At 43.2% G+C, this 23656-nt stretch overlaps 1 protein-coding gene across 1 annotated transcript in view; it reads left to right on the top strand.

The window, feature by feature from the left end:
- Cracdl (CRACD like) overlaps positions 1-23274 on the top strand; it is a 71413-nt gene extending 48139 nt beyond the window's left edge. Inside the window, exons 8-10 of the mRNA XM_042695364.1 lie at positions 20080-20267; positions 21480-21624; positions 22493-23274. Coding sequence (XP_042551298.1) covers positions 20080-20267; positions 21480-21624; positions 22493-22632 — 473 coding nt within the window. The 3' untranslated portion in view covers positions 22633-23274. The remainder of the gene's footprint in view (positions 1-20079; positions 20268-21479; positions 21625-22492) is intronic.
- Positions 23275-23656: the final 382 nt, after the last annotated feature.

The following is a 23656-nucleotide window of genomic DNA, read 5'->3' as shown; positions in this document are numbered from 1 at the left end:
CATCGTTTCAAGAAAGAAGAGAATTAGAAGCTTCAAAGAATTTGAAGCTGGAAAAGTGACTGGAAGAGTGGCTGTGTTAGTATCACACAAAGACTCCAGAAATGGGATAGTTTTAAGGATAAGCAAATATGTTCCCTTATGATAATTTTAGCAATATTAGTAATATTTAGTAATATTTTAGTAATATTAGTAATAATAGTCAATTGCTAAGGGCCAATTTTCCAAGAATATGTAACATTCCCAACTGTGCATTTTCTTAACAACAAAGCTTTAAAATTCATGAAACAGAAGTTGTTGGAACTGAAAGGAGAAACAAACAATCCCATGATAACACATAGAAACATTAGTGTTTTTCCTCTGTCAATAGTTAAGGAAAGTAAAAGGCACAAAACTCAGAAATTTGTAGAAGTGTTGAGCAATAAATGCTCTTGGCCACCTTGACATATTTATTGGACATCTCAACTCACATTCCCTGTAAGCGCACATGGAACATGCATGAAGATAGACCATATTCTTGGTCACTCAGAAACCCTTGTTCAACTTGAAATTATTCCAAGTTTGTTCTTTTCCCATATCAAATTCAACAAGAATTCAATAGTATATCTGGGAAGATAATCTGAAAAATCATTACATATTTGAAATTAAACATTGAACCACTAAATAATCCATGGACCAAAGAAAAAGTCTCAAGAAAGAGTGAATACTGAATTAAAATGAAAATACAACATACCAAAATTTGTGGAAAGCAGATTATATATTATAAAGACAAAATATTTGAAAGATCATCAAAGTTTCCATTTTAAGGAACTAGAAAAAGAATAGTAAGCTAAATTCAAAGCAAGAAGGAAGATATTTACAAAGACAAGAGCAAGATATCAATGAAGATGAAATGGGGAGGGGGAGGGCTCTTCCAACAGCTTACTAAAATGGATAAATCCCAAGCCAGGTGCAATAGATCAAGCCTGTCATTCTAGCTACGTGGGAAGTGGAGATAAAGGGAGCAATTTTTGTGGCCATTCTAGGCCAAACACACACACACACACACACACACACACACACACACACACATTCAGACTCTATTTCAACCAATGGCTGGTGCATGCATGCTTGTTTGAGTAGGAGGTTTGCAGTCTAGGCTGGCCCAGGCATAAAATAACCAACAGAAAAGGGCTGGCAGAGTGACACGGCTAGACAGACTTCCCCCCTAAAAAAGACACAAATTACTCAAATCAGAGAGTACCATTATTCCAGATGTCAAAAATGACCATCAGGAGTTGGGTTCAGTTGCTCATGCCTGGAATCTTAGACTCTCAAAGGCTAAAAACTGAAAAAGCATGAGTAAAAGCCAGCCTGGCCAGAAAAAAATCTGTGAGACTCCATCTCCAATTAACCTGCTAAGTGCTGGTCTAGAGGTATGACTGAAGTAGTAGAGCATTAGCCATGAACAAGAAAACTGAGATGTAATATAAGATCTCAAGTTCAAACCCCAAGCACCAGTTTTAAAAAATAGTAATAAGGGAATACCCTGAATTTTTTATGCATATAAATTTGACAAATGAGAAGAAAAAGGCCAATTCTTTGAAAGACACAAACTATCAAACTTAAAAGAAGAAATAATCTGAATAGTCCTGTATCTGTTAAGTCAGATCATTACTTTAAAGCCTTTCTGAAAATACTCCAAGCTCACATAATTTTACTTGTGATTTCTACCAACTATTTAAAGTAGAAATAACAATTAATGCAATTCAATGCAAAAATAAGAGGGAACACCTCCCAACTCATTTTATGAGACCCAACATCACTTTGATGTCAGACTTAAAGACAGTACAGAAACTGTAGGTGGATATCCCTTCTTAATCCAGATGCCAAAGTCTTTAACAAAAAGTTATTAAATTGCCCATCATGACCAAGTGGTTCTGGAATATAGGAACACCCTTAGGTAAAAGTATAAAATTTGTCATTGTCTCCCATCAGGAAAATTTAAAGAGCTCCCTTCCACTTCTGGGTGGTATAAGGGAAAACCTCTGTTGTTCTAAGCCTCCAAGGGGGAGACCTGACAGACCTCTTGGGAAGCTGGAGAAGTGTGCCCTGCCTCTGGGGGATATGGTAGACTGATGCTGGACCCAAGCCATCTGTGCCATAGGGAAGACCAGGCTTTTGTGTGATTTGCCTGCATTCACAGAGTCCTGCCTGATAGGCTACCAAGAGACAAGGGAACACTGGGGAGCAGAATTCCAGTCAGCCCTGCACTGGTAGGAAATTGCTTAGAGTTCGTCCTGGACATTCATTAAGCTCAGACATGAACAAACTCACTGACACAGTGGCAGGTGCCAAGCAAAGGACGGTCCTGCCTAATCTCTCCATCAACTCGTATTTTTATCTGGCCCTCACCTCAGCCTAGACACCCTGCTTTTGGGAAGCAAGGGACTTAATTTGACTCAGAGGCTTTGCCTTCTAATTACTTAATTAAAACTGGCTATAGTAAAGTGACTGCTGGGACCTGAAGATAGGGAAGGAAAAGAATTAGGAATCTTCATTCCATCTGGGACAGAGGTGCTCTGGGAAATGAGGGTGGAGCTGTGCTTTGCTCTATCTGGACGCTGTAATGCAGCCTACCTCTGAAGGGAATATGGGCTGTCAGCCACCCCAGTACCATTTCACAGGGGCTGCTTCAGTACTTGTCTAAGGCAGTCATTAACTCTTAGGGGGATGAGAGTGGAACCCCCAGTGCACTTAGTCCCAGGGCTCAGGAGGGAAGTTGGTTTGAAGAAGACCAATTGACAATTGTTCCAGACCCCTCTGATAGAGGGACCAGAGAACATGGCAGGAAGTAAGGCCAAAGGCAGGGACTGTGGTGCCCAATGTGGACAGCCCAGGGGGTGGAAGTCCTGCAGACCAGAGGTTCAGAGGAGGGTTCCTCTGCCTGCAGACAGAGGTCAGTATTCTAGACACTTTGCATCAACCAGCAAGGAGAGGCAATAGACCCTCCTTTAGCAAGCTTTTGCCTACAAACCAGGGATATATGGAAGCCTACCTCCACAGGTCCTGACTGACTGGTTCAATTGAGTACCAGCCAATGATGAACATGTTAAAGGCTCCCAGGAAGTTTTCATGTGTGGCAACATTGGTTCTTGATGTTAGAATATAAATAGGAAATGTCCCCCCACAGACTCAGGTTTTCAACTCTCAGACCCCAGCTGGTAGGAGCTATTTGGGACATGGTCAAAACTTTGGGAAGTGAAAGCTAGCTGGAGGAAGTGGGTCATTGGAGGTGTGCCTTTGAAAAGTTCTGCGGGGTCACCAGTCCTTTCCTCATTTTCCTCTTGTCTGCATGAGGTGAGCAGCTTCCTCTGTCACATGCTTCTACCACCACAGTAGACTGACACCTCTGAAACTGAGCCAACAATATTCCTTTCCCTTTAAGCTGTTTATGTCAGGTATTTTGCACATGAGAAAGCTAGCACATTTAGGAAGTACTTCTTAAATTTAAAAATGCCTAGGAATGTGATCAAGATGGTGCTTCTGAGTCAGTAGAGGTGATTGATGACTGTTAGTCTGAGTAGCAAGGATCAGGGGTACACTGTCCAATATTGAGCCCCTGGCTACATTTAATGTTTACATGTGAATTTAAATGTATAGAAATTAAACAGGAAGATGGTGCCTAAACAATAGGGAATCACCCTAGCTCTCTCTCACCAAACAGAGAGTTGTGGTCCTAACATACAGTTCCTCCAAACAAACAAGCAGAGAATCACAGGAACTGAAAACTGGTAATTTGCACACTCAAGGATGGAAAATCTTGAAGATCCCTCCCCAATCCTGCATGGGCAGCTCGGCTAAACCTCAAAAGCAGCCCACCACTGCCTGGGACTCAAGGACAACCAGCAGACTACAGAATCCAGACATAGAAAACTCCCACAGCGCCAGACCTAGACACACAGAAACAGAGACCAGAGGTGAGGCACTGAGACCCAGACCCTGACAGCTCCCACGGCCTCACTGCTCTGTCCACAACCAGCACAGCAGAATGTGACACCAGACTTGGTGAGCTGCAATGCACAGAGACAGAGATCTGACACAGCACTGCTGGTGAGCTCACAGCCAATTCCAGGAACAGTGAGGGCCGTGCCAGGGACACTGCCCCCCACCCCCCAGCGGAGACCACCAGTGCTGTTGGTGACCCACAGAGCTTGACCCCAGCCCCTCTCCCTCCCACCCAAGAAGGAACACCACACTTGAAGAGGCCAGAGCTCTTCCTTACTCCCCACAGCCCTGGCTATCAGGAGAGTGACCAGACAAGTCTGAGAACAAAAGTCTCCGGAGACCAGCCCCTTCATCCCAAAGTGAGAACCTCTCCTAGCCTTCTATAATGGACAGGTTCGAGCACGCAGTGGCTGGCAGAGAGCTCCCAACCTCCAAACCTGTGTGCACTGGCCACTGGTGGACCTTTCCTTCACTGGGAGCCGCCAAGAGAGGATGCACACCAGCCCCAGCTGGAGCCGTGAATTGTCTTTGCAAGGGCCCATGTTGGGAAGCGCAGGCCCCTGAATCGCTTGCGGTCGGCCCCTGTCAGGAGCTGTGAATCACAGGTACTGACAGAGCACACCGCTGTTGGGAGCCCGAAACACGTGCGTGCACTGGCCTCTGTTGGGAGCTGGAATTGTGTGGGCACCTGCAGCCAACAGAGTACCTCCCTGCTGGGAGCCATGAAATGTGTGCACACTGGTTACTGTTGAGAGGTGCAAAACTCACATGCACACAAGAGGTGGGCCACATATCGGACACTTGTGGGCCAAGGTATCCATGGGGACCTCAACCCTTCCGAAGCCAACACCTATCCTGGAGGTCTGAATCTAACCTTCCCAGCCCTCACTGCAGACTATACTGAGCTCCTTTCATCTAGCTTGGGGATAAGGGCATGCACAGGCACTAGCTGGCCTGGGGTCCCAGTGTGGGTTAGCCTACCCAGTGTGAACTAGCTCAGGCCAAACAAAGGCTGCCACCTTTTGGTGGCCAAGCTCAGGCCATAGCCCTGATAATCCCTGAACCCAAGTGGGTAAATCACAATGAAAGATTATAAGATTCATGGACAATCAAGACAACAATCCAAATCCAGAAGCCAACAGCAATCCAGGAAAGAACTCCAGTGAGAGTGAAGAAGAAATAGAGGACAAAAGAACCATTACAGAAATGATGACAGAATTGGCCAACGAAATAAAAGGGGAGTTGCAAAAGCAATTTCAAGAGCACAAAGAAAATGGCAAAGAAGTTCCACAACTTCAAAAAAGAGGTACAGACAAAAATAGACATAATATACACCTCATTAAAAGACAAAATTAACATTTTGAGAACTGATATTGTAAGCATAAATAGTTCAGTTTCCACAATGCAAACCACAGTAGAAGACATAGGTGACCGAATAAATGAGATGGAAAATAGAATATCAGGAATCAAGGATAAAACAAAGGAGCTGGAACAGAAAGTCAAATGTATGGAAAAAAACTAAAGGGAAATCCAAGAATTGGCAGACTCAGCCAAGAAATCAAATCTACATATCATTGGGATTGACAAGGGGGACGGCATGGAAAACCTAGTCAGTAAGATGATTACAGAAAACTTCTCCCATCTAAAGAGAAAAATCTCACCTGCATAGAAGCATCTTAGAACACCTAGTAGACAGGTGTAGAAGAAATACTTCTAGACACATTATTAGACTTGAATAGCAAGGAATTGATTTTAAATGCTGCAGAATCAATGAAGGAACTATATTACAATGGAAAGATCAGAATCGTTGCAGACATCTCCACCCAAACCCTCAACACAAGGAGAGCCTGGAATCATATTATCCAAGCTCTGAAGATCAACAACTGCCAACCCAAACTAGTATACCCAATGAAGCTATCATTTACATTTGATGGTGAAACTAAAACCTTTCATGACAAAGTAATTCATGAATACTAAACCAGCAATAAAAAGAATACTAAAGGAAGGAATACAATCTGAAGAAAACAATCAAGTAAACACATCAGACAAAAGTCACTTAGTAAGACCCACTTAGTAAGCACAAGAAGAGTAAAAAGAAGCAAAATAAAGGAAAACAAGAAAATGACAGGAAACATCTCTCTATAATAACCCTAAATATTAACAAACTCAATTTCCCAACCAAAAGAAAAAGAACAGGAGATTGGATCAAAATACAAGATCCATTTGTTGTCTTCAAGAGACCAATCTCACAGCCAAAGATAAAAACAAACTGAGTGAAGGGATGGAAAAAGATCTTCCGTGGAAATGCACCCTGCAAGAAGGCAGAAGTAGGCATATTGATATCTGATAAAATAAACTTTTCATTAAAATCAGTACACAAAGATACTAATAAAGGGAATGATCCATGAAGAGGAAATCACAGTGGTCAATATCTGTGCACCAAGCAATTGATTATCTAGATATATTAAACAAATACTCTGACTTTCAGAACAAGATAGACCCAAACATAATAATAGTGGGAGATTTTAAGACCCCACACTCACCAAAGGACAAGTCACCTAAACAAAATCAATGAAATGACACCATAACCCAAGTAGAGACATAACAGACATCTACAGAGTTTTCCACCCAACCACAAATGCTCATTCTTCTTAGTAGCCCATGGAACATTCCCCAAAATAGATCATATCATAGTTCACACAAATAACCTAAGCAAATACAAGAGGATTGACATAATCCCTTGCATCTTATCTGACCACAGTGGAATCAAACTAGTTCTTTTTCTTTTCTTTTGTTGGTTGTGGGGCTTGAACTCTGGGCCTAGGCGCTGTCCCTGAGCTCTTCAACTCGAGGCTAGCACTCAGCTACTTGAGCCACAGTGCCACTTCCAGTTTTCTGGTGGTTAATTGAGGATAAAGGTCTCATGGACTTTCCTGCCTGGGCTGGCTTTGAATCGTGATCCTCAGATCTCAGCTTCTGAATAGCTAGGATTACTGGCATGAGCCACTGGCCCCTGGCTTCAAAGTAGTTCTTAACAGCAAAACATACTGTAGAAATTACTCAAATACATGGAGGCTGAACAGCACACTACTGAATAACACCTGGGTCACAGAAGAAATTAAGGAAGAGATTAGAAAGTTCTTACAACTCAATGAAAATGAAAACACATCACAATGGAACCTCTGGGATACAGCAAAAGCAGTGCTGAGGGAAAAGTTCATAGCCCTAAGCAAACACATAAAACCAAAACAGCTCAAGTAAATAACCTTATGGTGTAATTAAAACTGCTGGAAAGGCAGGAAAAAAAGCTACTAGATGTAGAGAGAGAGCAAAGATTCGGGCAGAAATCAAGGAGGTAGAAATGAAAAACTATATGTAAAATCAATGACACAAATGCTGTTTCTTTGAAAAAATAATATTTATAGATCACTTGCAAGATTAACAAAAAAAGGAGAGAGGATTCAAATCAGTAAGATCAGAGATGCCACAGGAAGTATTACAACAAACATCCAAGAAATCCAAATGATTCTAAAGAATTACTTTGAAAATCTATACTCAATAAAGAAAGAAAACCTAGCAGAAAAAAATGAATTTCTAGAAACACACAAACTTCCTAAACTGAACCAAGAAGATATAAACCAACTAAATAAAACAATAACATACTAAATAAGCCAATAACATACGAGATAGAGGAAGTAACCAGAAGTCTTCCAACAAGGAAAAGTCCAGGCCCAGATGGATTCACTGTGAAGTCCTTTAACATCTTTAAAGAAGAACTAATACCAATACTCCTCAAGCTTTTCCATGAAATAGAAGCAGAGGGAGCAATCCCAAACTCATTCTATGAAACCAATATCACACATCCCCAAACCAGGTAAGGATCCAACAAAAAAAGAACTACAGACCAATGTCTCTGATGAACACAGATGCAAAGCTCCTCAATAAAATATTAGCCAATAGAACTCACAATAGCCAAGTTATGGAAACAACCTTGATGCCCTACAATAGATGAATGGATCCAAAAAAATGTGGTACCTATATACAATGGAATTTTACATAGCCATTAGGATAAAATAATGTCATTTGCAGGGAAATAGAAGTAGAACAAATCATGTATGAGGTAAGCCAACATCAGAGAGACACGCATCTTCTCCCTGATATGTGGAAGTTAGATTTAAAATGCAATGGGATATGACACCCATATTATACAGGATTCTAGACACCCATATAAGTGAGAACAAAAGAGGATAGTCTTAGGAGAAAATCACCCAGTTGTAATAACCAAGTGCCTCTCTCTCTCTCTCTCTCACACACACACACACACACACACACACACACACATAAATGAACTCCAAAGATACGGAAACAAAAGACCTTAATTTGTCTTTTTGTTTTCAGATAACTGTATTGCTTACCTCAGTACAATGTATACTCATATACATCTGAGGGTAGGGCACAGAATCAATGGGAAATGAGTGAAAATTTGTAGCAGTGGAACCCCCTGGTTGCACTGGACATTGGTGAATGTAAATGAGCAGATGACAGCCACAACTAAAGTATACTAAGTGGCAAGTATTACATTAAATGCTTTACACGCTAATTTCCAACAGTAATCCCATAGGTTGAATGGGAAGTTTAGGTTGAAGAACTTGCCAAAAGTTATATAGTGAATTTGGAACCAGAGATGGACTGGGTGGTCCATGCTCTGCACTCTTAAACCATGATGAGATGGATCCCAACTGAGGCAATTTGTTCCCCAGTAGACATGTGGCAATATCTAGAGACAGCTCTCATTGTCACAATGGGTGAGCACAGGAGGAGGGAAACACTGTCAGATTCTTGTAGGTAGAAAGATGGTGAATTTTCTACAGTACACAGAACAGTCTCCACAATGTAAACATTCAACCCAAGATGTCAGTAGAGCTAAGGTTGTATAACTATTATTTGCCACTCAATCAGTAAGTTAAATGGGGAGGAAGCCAAGATGAAGTGTTTGTATACATATTAACTTGTAGGGAAAATCATTCAATGCAATAGTTTCCCCTCTCTGTTTTTGTCCATTCTTCTGCTGTATATCAAAGCTATTTTCAAATGACAGTACCTTTCCATCCCTGTCTTTTAAGATCCCAGCTATGTCTCTGAGGTTATGGAGACCAGCTGTCTGGTCAGAGGTGGACTTGAGTCATTACCTTCTTCTGAGAGTGTAGCTTGAGTTCTGCAGGCAATAGCAGTTGAAGAGATGTGCTCTTGACTGAACTCCTCCACTGACAACTCAGGCCTGGCTGCTCAATTGTTCCACTAAGGTGAAGGGGTTGGACTGGGCCACTAGAGTCTGCCTATTTTTTCACACTAAGGGTTAGGTAGTTGCACCGGAGGTTGGCACAAGAGCCTGGCAAAGTATCTGTCCTTGGGATGGCCCCCAATATATGTCCCAGCACATTTATTCCCTCTTTCACAAATCCAAATAAATATGATTTGTGTGTTGATTTTTCTATATACATGCCTTCCCAACACATTTTACCTATGAACTACTCAGCCCTAAACCACAGTTGAAAAGAGAGCAAGAAACAATGCAAACTCTAAGGCTACCATTTGGGGAAAAGCTCACAGAATTTTTTTCCTCTGGACACCTAAAGCAAATCCCAGCCCTTGGACGGGACTGACCACCCCTACATGATGAACAGGCCTTCCTCCTGAGAAGCCTGACTCTGTTAGCCTTCTTCCCCAGGCTGGACTCATCCATGATGTCATGCTAATAGCTACTGAGGTTTAATTGTGTGTTCATTGCATGTACGAATAGGTGTCAGCTATTTCATAGAAACAGACCATCATATAGAAAAGACCACCCTGGCCCTCACTGACTCTTACCTCCTAGGATGTAAACACCTACTGGGACTGTGTTTTTGAAGATTGTGAGCAATGTGCAGGTCAGGGAAGAAATGAGCTAAAAATTAGCCTGAGGCTGGAAAGGCAGAAGAATCAGCCAAAAAGCCCCTAGCTATGATTTCTGAACTGAGAAACAAGAGCAGATTTGGCCATGGTGATTCATTTGCATGGCTGGAAGTGGCTGCAGATTCCCTAGTTGTTTTCCTTGAGAGCACCATTTTGCCAGAAGACTGTAAAGTAGATCTGTTTGTAGAAAAGCCAAATCCAGCTGAAGAAGTTCAGTGGTACAGTGATTTTGTTGTATGTGGAAGGCTTCAACCCCTGCACAGAGTTTTAAAAAAAACAACAACTGGGTATTGCTGGTTTGTACTTGTAATCAGGAGGTTGAGATCTGAGGAATGTGATTCAAAACCAGCCAAGGCAGGAAAGTCTGTGAGACTTTTATTTCCAATTAAGCACTATAAAAACCAGAAATGAAGTTATGGCTCAAGTGGTAGAGTGCTAACCTTGAGCAAAAAAAATCAGGGACAGCACCCAGGCCCTGAGTTCAAGCCTTGGGACCAGCACAAAACAACATCAACAGAAACCTTGATTTTGCCTATTTGGGTACAGAAGCAGGAGGAGGGAGATTGCATGAAATCCAAAAAGGCATGTGGATATAATTGAATCTGAGGGGGTGAGGTGAATGGGGGAAAATGGAAAACTAGGAAGAAACTGCCAACCAAGAGGAGTGTAGCCCTTAGCTTGTTCCTCACCTTAGCTCACTGCAGTGTGGAAACAGCTTTGTGGTGGAACTTGCCATATTTCTCTGTATGGACAGGCAGCTGTGCTTCTCTTCTTATCACTATGAAGAACCTAGTGAGTCTTCTGATTTAAAATTGTGTGTCTGTATTTATATGCGCAAGTGCGCCAGTACAGGGGCTTGAACTAAATGCTTTATGCTCCTAGTCTGCCTTTTTCATTCACAGTTGGTGCTCTACCACTTGAGCCATGCCTTTACTTCTGGCTGTCTGATTAATTGGAGATTAGAGTTTTACAGATTTTTCTGCCTGGTTTGGCTTTGAACCTCAATTCTCAGATCTCAGCCTCTTGAGTTGCTAGTATTATAGGTGTGAACCACTGGTGCCCTACTTGTTTTCATTTAACTTTTTTTGAGAATACAAATGTAGAGAAGGACAAAGATGATATATGGGCAGCCTAGTGAATTTCAAGGTTAAGGAACAAAGCAAAGTTCCTGTAAGCCTCTGGTCCCAGTATCAACCTGTCAGTATATAACCTGCTCTACTTGTACTTCTGTTCAAAGGCATCTTTCTTAATATGTATTGTTTATCCGCTGAACTTGCAGGCAGCAGCATTACAACTCATGTGTGAAAAGCTTATGTAACATATATATTTTCTCTGTTAGGCACATCACAGCCTCCTTAGGAAGGAACATTAGAAACATTAAACAGCACTTCAGCATGACACTTGGGGACACTTAAAATGGTCAAATCACCAAGAATTAATCCCAAATATGGCACAAAAAGGACAGTAGTAGCCATGTGCCAGTGGTTCATGTCTGTAATCGTAGCTACTCAGGAGGCTGAGATCTGAGAATCACTGTTCAAAGCCAGCTTGGGCAGGAAAGTCTGTGAGACTCTTATCTCCAATTAAATACCAAAGAACTGGAAGTGGAGCTGTGGCTCAAGTAGTAGAGTTCTACCAGAGAGCGAGAGCAAGAGGGGGGAGGGGAGAGAGAGAGAGAGGAGAAGAGAAAGGGAGGGAGGAGTAGGGGGAGAAAGAGAGCGCAAGCCCAGGGTCAGTGCCTAGGTCCTGAGTTCAAACCCCAGACTGGCACACAAAAACAAACAAAAAGAACATTTGTATTCATCATGAGAGCTGATACAAAATAGCAATGTCTTCTTGCTTAACTGTGGCTAGGAAAATTAACATTCAGATTTTCTGTAGCCCAGTCCCTGTGTACAGATGAACTGGAAAGTATTATGAGTTGGGCTGCAAACACCTATTAGTGAGAATGCATGTAGAGAATCAGCCAATTATAAGGAATGACTATTTGTTGAATGGAAAATGAAAATGAATGGCATTAGGTAGGTTTAATTTGGAGGTGATTAGGACACAGTTTCATCTCGTGTCTTTAAGAGTGGGAGCTTCCTCTGTAAAGAGCTCTTTCTCACTTGCAGAATGCTCTAAATGTTGATATAAAGCCTCAGGCAAGCACTAAAAGCAGGAATTGTGTGGTAAAAATCACTCAGCCTAACTCCTGCCCTGACCTGAGAGCCAATGTAGACTCTGTGCATGTCTATCGACCCATAACTGTTTGTGTGAAGCAGGACAGACAATAGATCCATAAAGGCCTTTATAAAAAAAAGATGAAGTTCTTCATGCAGGAAGCCTAATAAAAACCCTGCAGCATGCCTGAGGCCTCATGTGTCTCTAGGATACAAATCACATGTCTATTCTGGAGATCCCCTAGGTACACACCCTATCCTCACCAGATTAAAAGGGCAGCACCTGAGGACCCAGAACTGACAGAGACACGACTGGGCTGTGTTTATAGAAGAAACTGCCCTGGCCTTAACTACTTGTGAGAATTGGTGATGTTACTGCCATCTTAGTTTTACTGAGCAGGCCCTTTTTCCAGAGAGAATGTATAAAAAACCTGGGGGTGAACTTTGAACATGCATTTTTTTAGAGGCCAGCATAGCAGGGAAAGATTGGACAGAAGTTGCTTAAGTTTTTACATAGTTCTCTTGGGTTGTTGACTTTATAGGAAACTATTTTATCCTGTTTTATCCAGGATAAAATGTTGGTACAAGTTGGTTTGTACCAACATTGTACTTTCATAAGCAAGAAGGAATTTTATGAAAGAAGCGAGATGCTTAAAAGTTACTGCTTCTTTGCGGGCACTAGTGGCTCACATCTGTTATCCTCGCTACTCAGGAGGCTGAGATGTGGAGAATTCAATTCAGAGTGATACTGTCTAGGGGATGTTCAGGTCCTTTTCTCTGCCCTTCAACAAATAAAAAGACAGGAAAGTGTATAAGTTAACCAGAGTAAATATATTTGAAGGTGAAAATAAAACCATGAAAGAAAGACCAAAAAGAAAGAATGATCAGGCTTCCTAAGTGGGGAGGAGCCTCCTTGTCATCCCATGAGAAAGAAAGTCCAAGGCTGTTTCAGTGAGGTATTTGGTCCTTAGTCTCCTCCATCTAAGAGTATGTATCTTTCATTTGATTTGTTAAGCAGTGATTACTCAGCGTCCAAGGCCTTTCTGATTGGATGTGAGTTTTTGTCTGGTTGCTCATCCTGGGAGAGCTTGCCTCCTGCTTTTGCATCTGATCTAAGGACATGTGCCTGGACTTATAACTAGCAGGAACAAGAAAGATGATTCACATCCTTTGTTTCTCACCATGTGAGCCTTTATTCCAGTTGCCTTCTACCCCTAACTGCCCACTGGAGTCAACTACCTGTTCCTCAAAAGCCAGCCTAGACAGCCATGTCTCTGAGACTTAACTCCAATTAACCAGCAAAGAAAACCAGAAGTGGAGCTGTTGCTCAAGTGGTAGAGTGCTAGCCTTGAGTGGAAAAAACTAAGGGAGAACATGAGGCTCTGAGTTCAAGTTCCAGTACCAGCATCCCACCCCCTCAAAAAAAAATACTACTCTGATGCCTCTGATACCAGCCTTAGGCAAGCTGAGAATCACTGATTGTGAAAGACCCTCCTCCTTCCCTTCATATACATTTTCCCCATGCAGCCCCTGTGTCTCCAGGCGCGATGTCTCAGGACTTGCAGGTGGAGATACTTGGACTCCAGGTGAGAACAAGGATGTTCCCAAGAACATTTAAAGTCAGCGCCTGCTGAGCCTCATGGTGAACAAGCTCCATTATCTGTCTCTCATCTTCTCTTCCCTGATGGGTTTGACTGGAGTAGTTGCAGTTTGTTCTGTGGAGCAACCCTGGACAGTGTCACCTGTGGCCTTCTCTCCCAGAGGGAAGCTTAGACAGGAATTAGGAAACAAAGGGAGAACCCTGGCAATGTCTTTTTCCTTTTCCAGGGTCTTTTTTTTTTTTTTTTTGGGTCCGGTCGTGGGGCCTGAACTCTGGGCCTGGGCACTGTCCCTCAGCTCTTCAGCTCAAGGCTAGCGCTCTACCACTTGAGCCACAGCAACACTTCCGGCTTTTTTTTCTTTTTGCTTATGTGGTGCTGAGGAATCGAACCCAAGGCCTCAAGCATGCAAGGCAAGCGCTCTACTGCTGAGCCACCTTCCCAGCCCCCAGGATCTTATATTATTGTTATTATATTCTAATTACTATTAAGATTAAGAAGAAACATAGCAAAGGGGGCCTTTTTTGCTTTTTTCTTTCAGGTTTAACTCCTGGCACTGGCTAAGATAGTTGGCATTTTAATACTCAGGAAATTGAGAGACTTTGGTAGAGAGGGAAGACCCGGTATAGATTGATTCCACTGGATGACCTGTTCCTGGAACCAGGTGGACTGAAAAACTCTTGCTGTGACAGTGGAAAAAGAAAGATTATTTTCTTGGCTGCACTCCTATCAAAATTCTCTCCCTTGAAAAGAAAATGTATGGTGGCTGGAGTTTTAGTTTGGTGGTTAAATTTAAAAATCAATTGTCTGGCATGTGTGAGGCTCTGAGTTTAATCCCCAGTACTGAAAGCAAACAAATAAAAAAGTATGATAAAGAATAATTTAGTGGGGAGGGGGTGATGTTGGTGGCTCACAGCTGTAATTCTAGTGACTTGGGAGCTGAGATTTGCCAATTGAGATTTAAAGCCAGCCTAGGCAGGAAAGTCTATAAGACTTATTTCCAATTAACCAGCAAAAACCCAGAAGTGGAGCTGTGGCTCAAGTGTTAGAGTACCAGCCTTGTGCAAAAAAAGCTAAAGGACAGTGCCCAGGCCCTGATATCAAGGCCCAGCACCAGCACACACACACACACACACACACTTGCATGCATGTATACACATGTGCGTACACACACACACTAATAATAAAAATTTTGATTAAGTCAGATTTGGTTTTTTTTGTACTGTAAATCAGATACAAATCCAGTCAGGAGAAAATAGAGAAGCCACATTTTGAGAGGCCAAATTTGGAGTCTTTATTAAAAGGTTGATGACTGCATGGTTGCCTCCTGCCTCAAAGACAAGCAGCCAGCAAATACATTTAACACTTAGGAAACTGAGCTCTGCAGGCTGGAGAGGAAAGAACAAAAACAATACCAACAAACCAACTCAGCTCCAATGGAGGGCTGAAGCGGGATGCCACAGTGACCAGAGAAAAGCCAGGAAACAGGAGACAGGACACAAACATGGAGTCTCGTGGCATGGCATAATGGTGCCTGAGCTGGTCTGGGCCTAAATAGGGTCTGGACAGGGGGCAGAATCACAGGAAACCAGTCAGTCTTAGGCACTAGACCAACAAATTTAGTAACCTATCATCCAGGTCCCTGCCCCTGCCTCCAGGGATTCAGGAAAGCCTCTCACCTGGGAGGTGGGGGCTTCACCCTCCCCCACCAAGAAGACAAGATGCCAGATCCTACCATCCACCATGTGGCCAAGAGGTACTGCCCAGACCCAGATCTCTCCACTTCAGATTTAGAAAATGTTGAATTTCTCCAGGACTATTTCTTTAAAGGTATGTCCTTTTGGCATCATTTTGTCCTGCAGTGGCCTGAACATACCCTGCACCACAGTGCCAGGCTAAGGAACACAAACATGAGCACACATGCACAAAAATGAAGCCATGCCATGAGGATAAGCAAGTTCTAATGGGTAGGATAAAGGATTAATTTTTTTCTGAAAAGAAATGCTACTTCAAAGAAGACAGCACACACCCTGTGATCAAGATGCAAAAGATACTCCTATATATTATGTTTTTGTCCAACAGAGCAGGCAGCCATTGGTGTTTATAACCTAGACTTCATGGCCTCTCCCTCAGAAGACTGTGCTCTTGACAGTTCCCAGCTTCCAGACTCACACCCCAGGTGTCAGATGGGGTATTATTCACCCAGGCCCCACAGCTGGGTAAACAATGAAACAGAGGCTGATCATAATAGGTACCACAAAGACAGGAAAGGAGAAAAATAACCACTACTAATCAGTGAATTAAAATGAAGTGATGAAATGTCTCTGTCTGATGAAGTGGTCTTTCTAGAAATTGTGCCATATTGGAGATTTTTTTGAATAGTTATAAGTCGTCCTGAATACAGATAGACCAGTTATAATGCCAAATAATCTATCTGGAAACTGTGGTTCTCCTCTGTAGGGTATTCTGTCTCTTGTCGGGTATGTGTATGAAAGAGTAATAAATGGGCATGGTTCGGGGACAATGGATGAAACTAGGGCTACCATCCTTGGCAATATGTTACTACACCCAACCCTACCAGGGTTTCCATAACACACAGTGCTATTCATGGGGACAGAGAGCTGAGCTGGGTGACATGACTCCATGGTGCAATGGTGTGTCATGTACCAGGCTTCTCCATGGCCCTGCAGGGTAGTAGGGCAGAGAAGCCTTCTTCACACCCTGATGGTCCTCATACCCTGTACCCCCACCACCTGCCATGTTAAACACAGTGGCTCTAGAGGTGACAAAGATGAGGGATCTGCCTTTAGAGGCTTCCAGGCTGATAAACACACATACGGCACACAAGCACGGTCTTAAAGAACTGCTATGATTACTAACTTCAGGAACTAGAGTTTGCTGTCTGCCCTAGCAAGAGACCGCATCATTACTCAGCACTCCCTATATAGTTTCTTACCAAGAGAAGGGAATTAGGATTCATTTCCTGTTCAAAGGCACACTGGTCTATGAGGCCTGGAGGGAGACTTGGCCAAAATCTGCATACTTCCTCAAGCAGTTAAAATAACATGAGCGACAAGAAAATAGACAGCAGTGGTCGTGCCAGCAACTCATGTTCTAAAGCACACACAGGGCAGGCCCTGTGCAGGTGGCACGTTATCTCATTGAATATTTGCATTGTTGTTCTCAGAATTGAACCCAGAACCTTGAGCCAGACTCTACCACTGAGCTATAGTCCCAGCTCTTGTTTTTTTTTTTTTTTTGTTGTTGTTGTTTTGACACATTCTTACTATTTAGCATTAGGCTAGCCTTGAATTCAAGAACCTACCTCAGTGTCCTGAATGCTGGGATTAGAGGAATGTACCACCACACCTTGGAGGTGTGCTGTTTTCCTCATTTTACATTAAAATTGAGTCTTCCAGAAGGTCTAAAAATTTGTCCACAAGTCAGCTGCTAGCCAAAGACCTTAAACCTGGCCCTAGTAGCCCCAGGGCAAGTTATTAACTGCTCTGCTGCACAGCCCCAGGGAGGAGATATTCCTCATTACCACCGCCTACTGAACTCAGCCCAGAGGACAGGCTCTCTCTAAAGTTGTTGCTTATACATTATACCTTATCAAAATAAATCCTTAAGGCTCTAGAGTGTGTAAGGAGAAGGAAGAAATTTGAAGGACAAACAATAACTTAGAGAATCTTCTCTTAACCTCAAAATTTTCTTTTTAATTTTCTTTTCCTGTGAAGTTAAACTGTTTGCCATGAGCTTTCTGAGCACTCCAGTACCTAGAGTGATTGCCTTCAGCAAGAGTCTACCCACCTTTGTTCTACAGCTGGGCAGATTGCCTTCTATAAGAATCTCTTCCAGACCTGCACACAAATACTGACATAGTCCCCATCTGTGATGTGCTCACAGGCTGTTGGTTGCAAATGCCAGGCATACTGACAGCCTAAATTCCTTGACATTTAGAAAGGAGAAATTGAGATGTCAGAGGCCTTTAGCCATAGCCCCAAGAGTTTAAGGTTGTCTGCATATTGAGAAAAACAAAGGAATGTGTTCATTTCATTTGAAATGAACCCACATTTACATTATCCTAAGATTAATAACATCTTAAGCACATTTAATTTCAGAAGCAATTGATCCTGAAAATCTTGAAGGCTGCTTTATCCTACACATTTCCTGTGTTTCCATCCCTTCTCTTGTTCTACCCAGATTAAGTTTAGCTCAGACTCCACAGCCCAGTTCCCAGTGTGGGTGCCAAGTGTACAGTGGATGCCGAGTAGGTGCAGATCAGAGGGGCCTCCCCTGCCAGTGCCACAGAACACTGTGCCATGCTTATCCAGGACAAGGGTGCAACTTCTCTGAGATGTCACATGGTAGGAAATGCCCAGCCTATCACTCCTTTCTAAGCTCACATGTTGATAGACCACAGGTGGAATTTCAGGCCTCTGTGAACCAAACTAGGTTGCTGTGGGTTTTCTCCTTCCCTCTTGGTTGTCTTCACCCTCATACCTTGCTCCAGCTTCTTCTGCGCAGGATACTGGTTGGTCCTGGACAGTCTTTGCTAAAGGGTTAGAAGAGAATCTGGGTGAGTCCCTCTAACCCATTCACATTGCTAACAGGGAAGAAGGTTGAAAAGAAGAAAGCACAGAACAGAGAATGTCCAACACTTTGTAGGGCAAAGCATGAGCCAAAGGGAGATAAAACGACTGGCATGAGATCTTGGTCATATGTCTGACCCTGTACTAAGTAACACTGCCTCTGTGTGATATAGCTACAGAGCTTAATTACACCTATAGGTCTGTATGCATACCTAGATGTTCCACACACAGTTTAACTGAAAGCATTGCTACCAAAGACAGACAGCACAACTGGTGCCTGGAATCGAATGCTGGAATAGTCTCTTGATACAAGGGGGAACATCTTTACCTCTTTCCTAACATAGCCTTTCCAATGTTGTGTGGAAAGACTGTAATTCCCATGAGAAACTAGGGAGGGGGAAGATGAGCTGCATCAGTCCCCATGAGATGTCAGCCTGCTACCTGGTCCACTGGGGCCCTTCCCTGGTCCAGCCTTGGATCCTCAGCTTCTCCTTAGGGCCTCCTCCCACTGCAGTCTTAACCCATGCTGGCTATGCCATCCATATAACCTTCTCTACTATTGAACTATTTCTTTTAGAAGCTGATGCCATTGGCTCCTGCCTACAAACCTAGCTACTTGGGAGGTTGAGGGGGGGTGAATCACTGTCTATGGCCAGCCCAAGCAGAAAAGTTTATGAGATCTTATCTCAAAATAACCAGCAAAATATAGGACTGGAGATGTGGCTCAAGTTGTAGGGCACCAAGTAAGAAAGTGCAAGACTCTGAGTTCAAGGCCCAGCACTACAAATATTTCTTTTAGCTTAAATAGAACGACCCAAATATATGGTATAAAGAACTTTCCAGAACCACATCTTGTGACCTTGAAATTCCTATCTTCAGTATGCAAACATAGTAAGGTAGCCAGCCTTGTCTGCACACACAAGGAGGGGATGATAAGAGGAGAAATAATAAAGGACTAGCCACCAGTGGCTCTTGCCTGTGATCCTGGCTACTCATGAGACTGAGCTGTGAAGGATCATACATAGTTTGAGACCAGTCCCAGCAGAAGAGCTTGTGAGGGCCCATCTTCAAAATAACCAGCAAAAATTTCAGGCTAGAAATGTGGCAAAGTGATAAGAGTACCAGCCCAGAAAACAAGTTGAGCATGTACAAGGCCTTGGGTTCAAATCCTGGTACTGGGTGTGGGGAAGGGGGGGAATGAACTCCAAGTGAGGCTATGAGAATGCTGAAACTCTCATTGAGAGTGGAAGATGTGAAATACAGCTTATGTTAAACACACAGCCATCTGGCGCCCCTTCCATGCCAAGAAATATTCCAGACAAGGAGCAAAACATGAAATGACCTTGTAAATTGAGCCATTTTTCCGCAAAGGAAAGGTTATGCTTGCAGTTGTTAAGATAAAGACAATAGTGTGTCTATAGCTTCTGAGAACCAGGCAGTGTGTACTGATCTCAAACAAGAATTGTATTAAAGAAATCTTATCTATGTTTGCATTTTTATCTCCTTCCAGGAAGATTTCCAAGAGGAAGTTGACTTTAAAATGTTCATTGACCTTAGAGGAGTAGTTGTATTTAATATTTTGTGGCTCAGGCCAGAGGAGCATAATCTCTTTGATGCATCTTTAGAAATAAAGTCCCATTGAAAACATACATAATAGTTTGACCAGAGAGCTCCCAGACAGCTCTCCTCCCCTGCCCCTGCCACTTGGAGCCAGAGCAACACAAGGTCAGAGGTGAAATTGAAGAGGACAGAGCAGGACTGTATTGCATAACCTTGTGTTTCTGCCCACAGAAAAGGGTCTGCCTCCTGCAATAACAGGTTCTACAGTGGATGGACAGCCCAACCCACCCTGGATCACCATGGCCCGGCAGAAGCGGCGGGGTGCTCCAGACCAGACCCCCCACCAAGAAGACAAGCCTGGGGTGCAGATCACAAAGCCAGAGACAGGAAAGCAAGCCAAGCCACCAGAGAAAGCCCAGGTGCTTTTTTCCATGGATTCTGGAAGGAGCAGGTGGCCAGGATTGGGGTGAAGTGAGGACCTTCATGATCACTGCAGGTCCTCATGGGCACCATAGTGTCTGTCACCTGTGCTGATTGCTGGTGTGTGGTTGGGGGTCTGTAATGTGCCAGGGGGCAGCCTCCATGCTGGAGCAGTCTGCCCATTTGGCATATGCTGGGCTGTTAGGCATGCAGAGGAGCACGCGCATCACTCAGGCAGTGGAGGCAGCTCACTGTTCCCTGCCTCCTAGGCAACGCAGCTCGGCATCTGGAAAAATGGAAGGAGGCTAAAATAACTTCTTGCTTAGACACCCAGTGACACTGTCAGCAGCTCCATCTCATTGTGTAGCAATGAGCGATCCCGCTCATGCTGATACACCAGCTGCCCACTGAGTCTCTTTATTCCTTACCAGGGGCTGCAAGGCCTGAACCTGGGGTTCCATTTGGCACTCTGGTCTGAAAACAGCTTTCACCAACCCAAACAACCATGCTTAGGTACAGACCGAGATTCAGAGGTTTTGTGTGCTCCAGAAGCTACCATGATAAATCTCTGAAAGGTAGCCTGAACCTGCAGTAGCACCTACATCCAGACCTCAGAGGGACTTTAGAAAGGAAATGTCAACCAACTTATAGCACATGTCATAAAAGTCACAAAACTGCCTTGTATCCCAGTGGCTCACATCTGTAATCCTAGCTATACTCAGGAGGCTGAGGATCAGGGTTCAAAGCCAGCCCCGGTAGAAAGGTCCATGAGACTCTTATTTCCAATAAACTACACACCCCAAAAACAGAAATGGAGCTCTGGCTCAAATTAGAGCACCAACCTTGAGTATAAAAGCTCAGGGACAGCACCAGACCCAGAGATCAAGCCCCAGTGCTGGCTCAAAAAACAACTCACAAGTTATTTTTAAACTAAATCCACTTTTACTTCCCCATGGAATCCCTCACATACAACACCTGGAGACGGGCATGTAGGGACACAGAAGCCACAATGCATGTGCTGGCCAGGATTAGCCTGGTCTGAACTCCGGTACTATGCTATGCCTCAGTGAGTTGACACACTAGAGCGCCCCTCAGATCATGGCAGCAGCATGACTTATTTTGGACAGACACTTTGTGGCTCATTCGATTTGGATGTGTTTGCTCCTCTCTGCGTATGTGGCTGGACAGTGTGTGTCTTTCTTGTATCATAGGAGCCCGTGAAGCAGGCTGATTTTGTCCGCAGCAAATCTTTCCTGATGACCCCAGCTAAGCCCGCCGTGACCCAAAGGCAGGGGGCAAAGCTCAGTCTCAAGGAGGGGCTGCAAAGAGGAATCTCACTGTCACATCAGAACTTGGGTATGACATCAGCATGTATTAAATACACTGAAATCATTGACCTGGATTCTCCCTGTGGTTCGGATTTGTTTTGCTGAATTACTTGCCACATTGAGTTTTTCACACAGCTTATATTGAGCTATAATTTACATAACCATAAAGCACCATTCAGTATGTCTTTACAGTGAATATGAATCTGCAGAGTTGATCCACCCTTGTGGGACTCTTAAGTGTGAAGCATTTTCCTCACACTGAAGAGAAACCTTATGCCTACTTGCATGTTCCCACACCAAGCTCTAGGTAAACACTAATCGACTCTCTGTCTCCATAAGATTTGCCTTTTTGGAACATTTTCTATAAATGGAATCGTAAATATGTATCTTCTTGTATCTAGCTCCTACACTGGCATTCATAGCAGTAGCTTTTTAGTAGGGCTGGGGATCAAACCAAGGTCTTGCTAAGTATAGGCTCTATCACTAAGCTCCACTCTATCCCCAAGACTCCTTTCATCTTATACTTTTCACTGTGGTAAAAGATACAAAACAAGAAATTTACCTTCCTAACCATTTTTAGATGGACCGTGGAGTAAGAGTTAAGTGTATTCATGCGTTGTGCAACCTACCACCTGCACCCACATTCCTGCCGGTTCAGTTCCGAATGTCTCTTGCTTACCTATATTGCCAAAACTGTTTAAAACTGCTCTTAAGCCTTCTAAAATCACATCAATTGCATATTCTATGCCAAAAATCTTCCTTACACATTTGCATATTGATGTCTTTTGTTAGGGAACACAGTCAAGACTTGACACGTTTAAAGAAATGGGAAGGGATTAAATGAAAACCCATACTCCTGCCTCATCTTTCTGTTTGCTCTGTCTCCCTTCTAGCAGCTCAGGCTGCAGCGATGACGGAGAAGGAGTTGCATCAGCTAAAGAGAGCCAGTTATGCCAGTGCAGACCAGCCATCCTGGATGGAACTTGCCAGAAAGAAATCTCAAGCTTGGAGTGACATGCCTCAAATCATAAAATAGATTGGCAGGTGTGCTTGTGAAGAAGGTCCACTGTGTTGACAGACCACTTAGTTTAAAACTGCCAATAAATCATGGCAGACAGACTGTGAAACTTCAGATTAATTTTTATCACCAAGGTACTAAGAACTTGGGAAGAGGAAAGAACCAAGCAAAATAATGAGAACAATCACATAGCCATAACCCTGGGCTGGAGGGGCCTCAGACAAGAACAGCATTGAAAAAGTCAGGAATGGGTAGGTATGAATGTGAGCCTTTTAGAAGTCCCTTGGCAAAGAGTCCTTGGACAGGGCAGACATGGAACGGAAGCAGGAATGCATAAATTGGACGCCCTTGGGAGACCAGAAAAAGCCAGTATCTGCGCTGCGACTTGCAATGAGCCTGGGTCTCTGGCCACTGTCTTGCCCGTGGACCCCGTCATCTTTATGTGTTTACTACTAGGCATGACATGTATGGTAAAACAGAGATGCTGTTCCTAAGAGCAGCCATAAAGCAATCGGATTTCCTGTAGATAGCTGCTCGGAGGAGAGGAAGGAACACAGCAGGGTTTATCAATTCACAGACTGTTTCCAAAAATAATTTTTAAACTTTTTCCACTAGGCATCTGTGTCCTTAACCCATTGCACAATGCATTGCCTGTTTAATAAAAGGTTTCAAACATGCCTTCGTTGTGTGTGTAAATGTTATTTCTATTCACAGGTAACATCCTCTAGAGTTTCCAGGGGGCTGTGTGGACTTCCCTCATATTCGTTGGAAATCTCACTTGGATTAGTTTGAGAATCTGAGGTTTCTTGAGTTTTGTTTTGAGGTTCTCCCTCCTCTAATAAAATTGAGAAAATGTATTTTTTTATCTTTTCATCTTTATGGCATAATTCAGGGGATATATAACACTTCCTTGAAAGTTACCACTCTGAAGCAATGATTTGTATGATCTGCACATTTCTCTGATGGCCGGGTTAGGGTGTACTAGTTACTATGAACCCCCAAAATGCAGGAAGTGCTGAGGCTAGTCAGGAGAAGATACTTG

Source organism: Dipodomys spectabilis, unplaced genomic scaffold, assembly GCF_019054845.1.
Source record: "Dipodomys spectabilis isolate Male_0828 unplaced genomic scaffold, ASM1905484v1 ptg000187l, whole genome shotgun sequence".
In the NCBI taxonomy this organism is placed as follows: Eukaryota; Metazoa; Chordata; class Mammalia; order Rodentia; family Heteromyidae; genus Dipodomys; species Dipodomys spectabilis.
The sequence above is the reverse complement of the archived record's forward strand: the minus strand, read 5'-3'. Positions and strand labels throughout refer to the sequence as shown.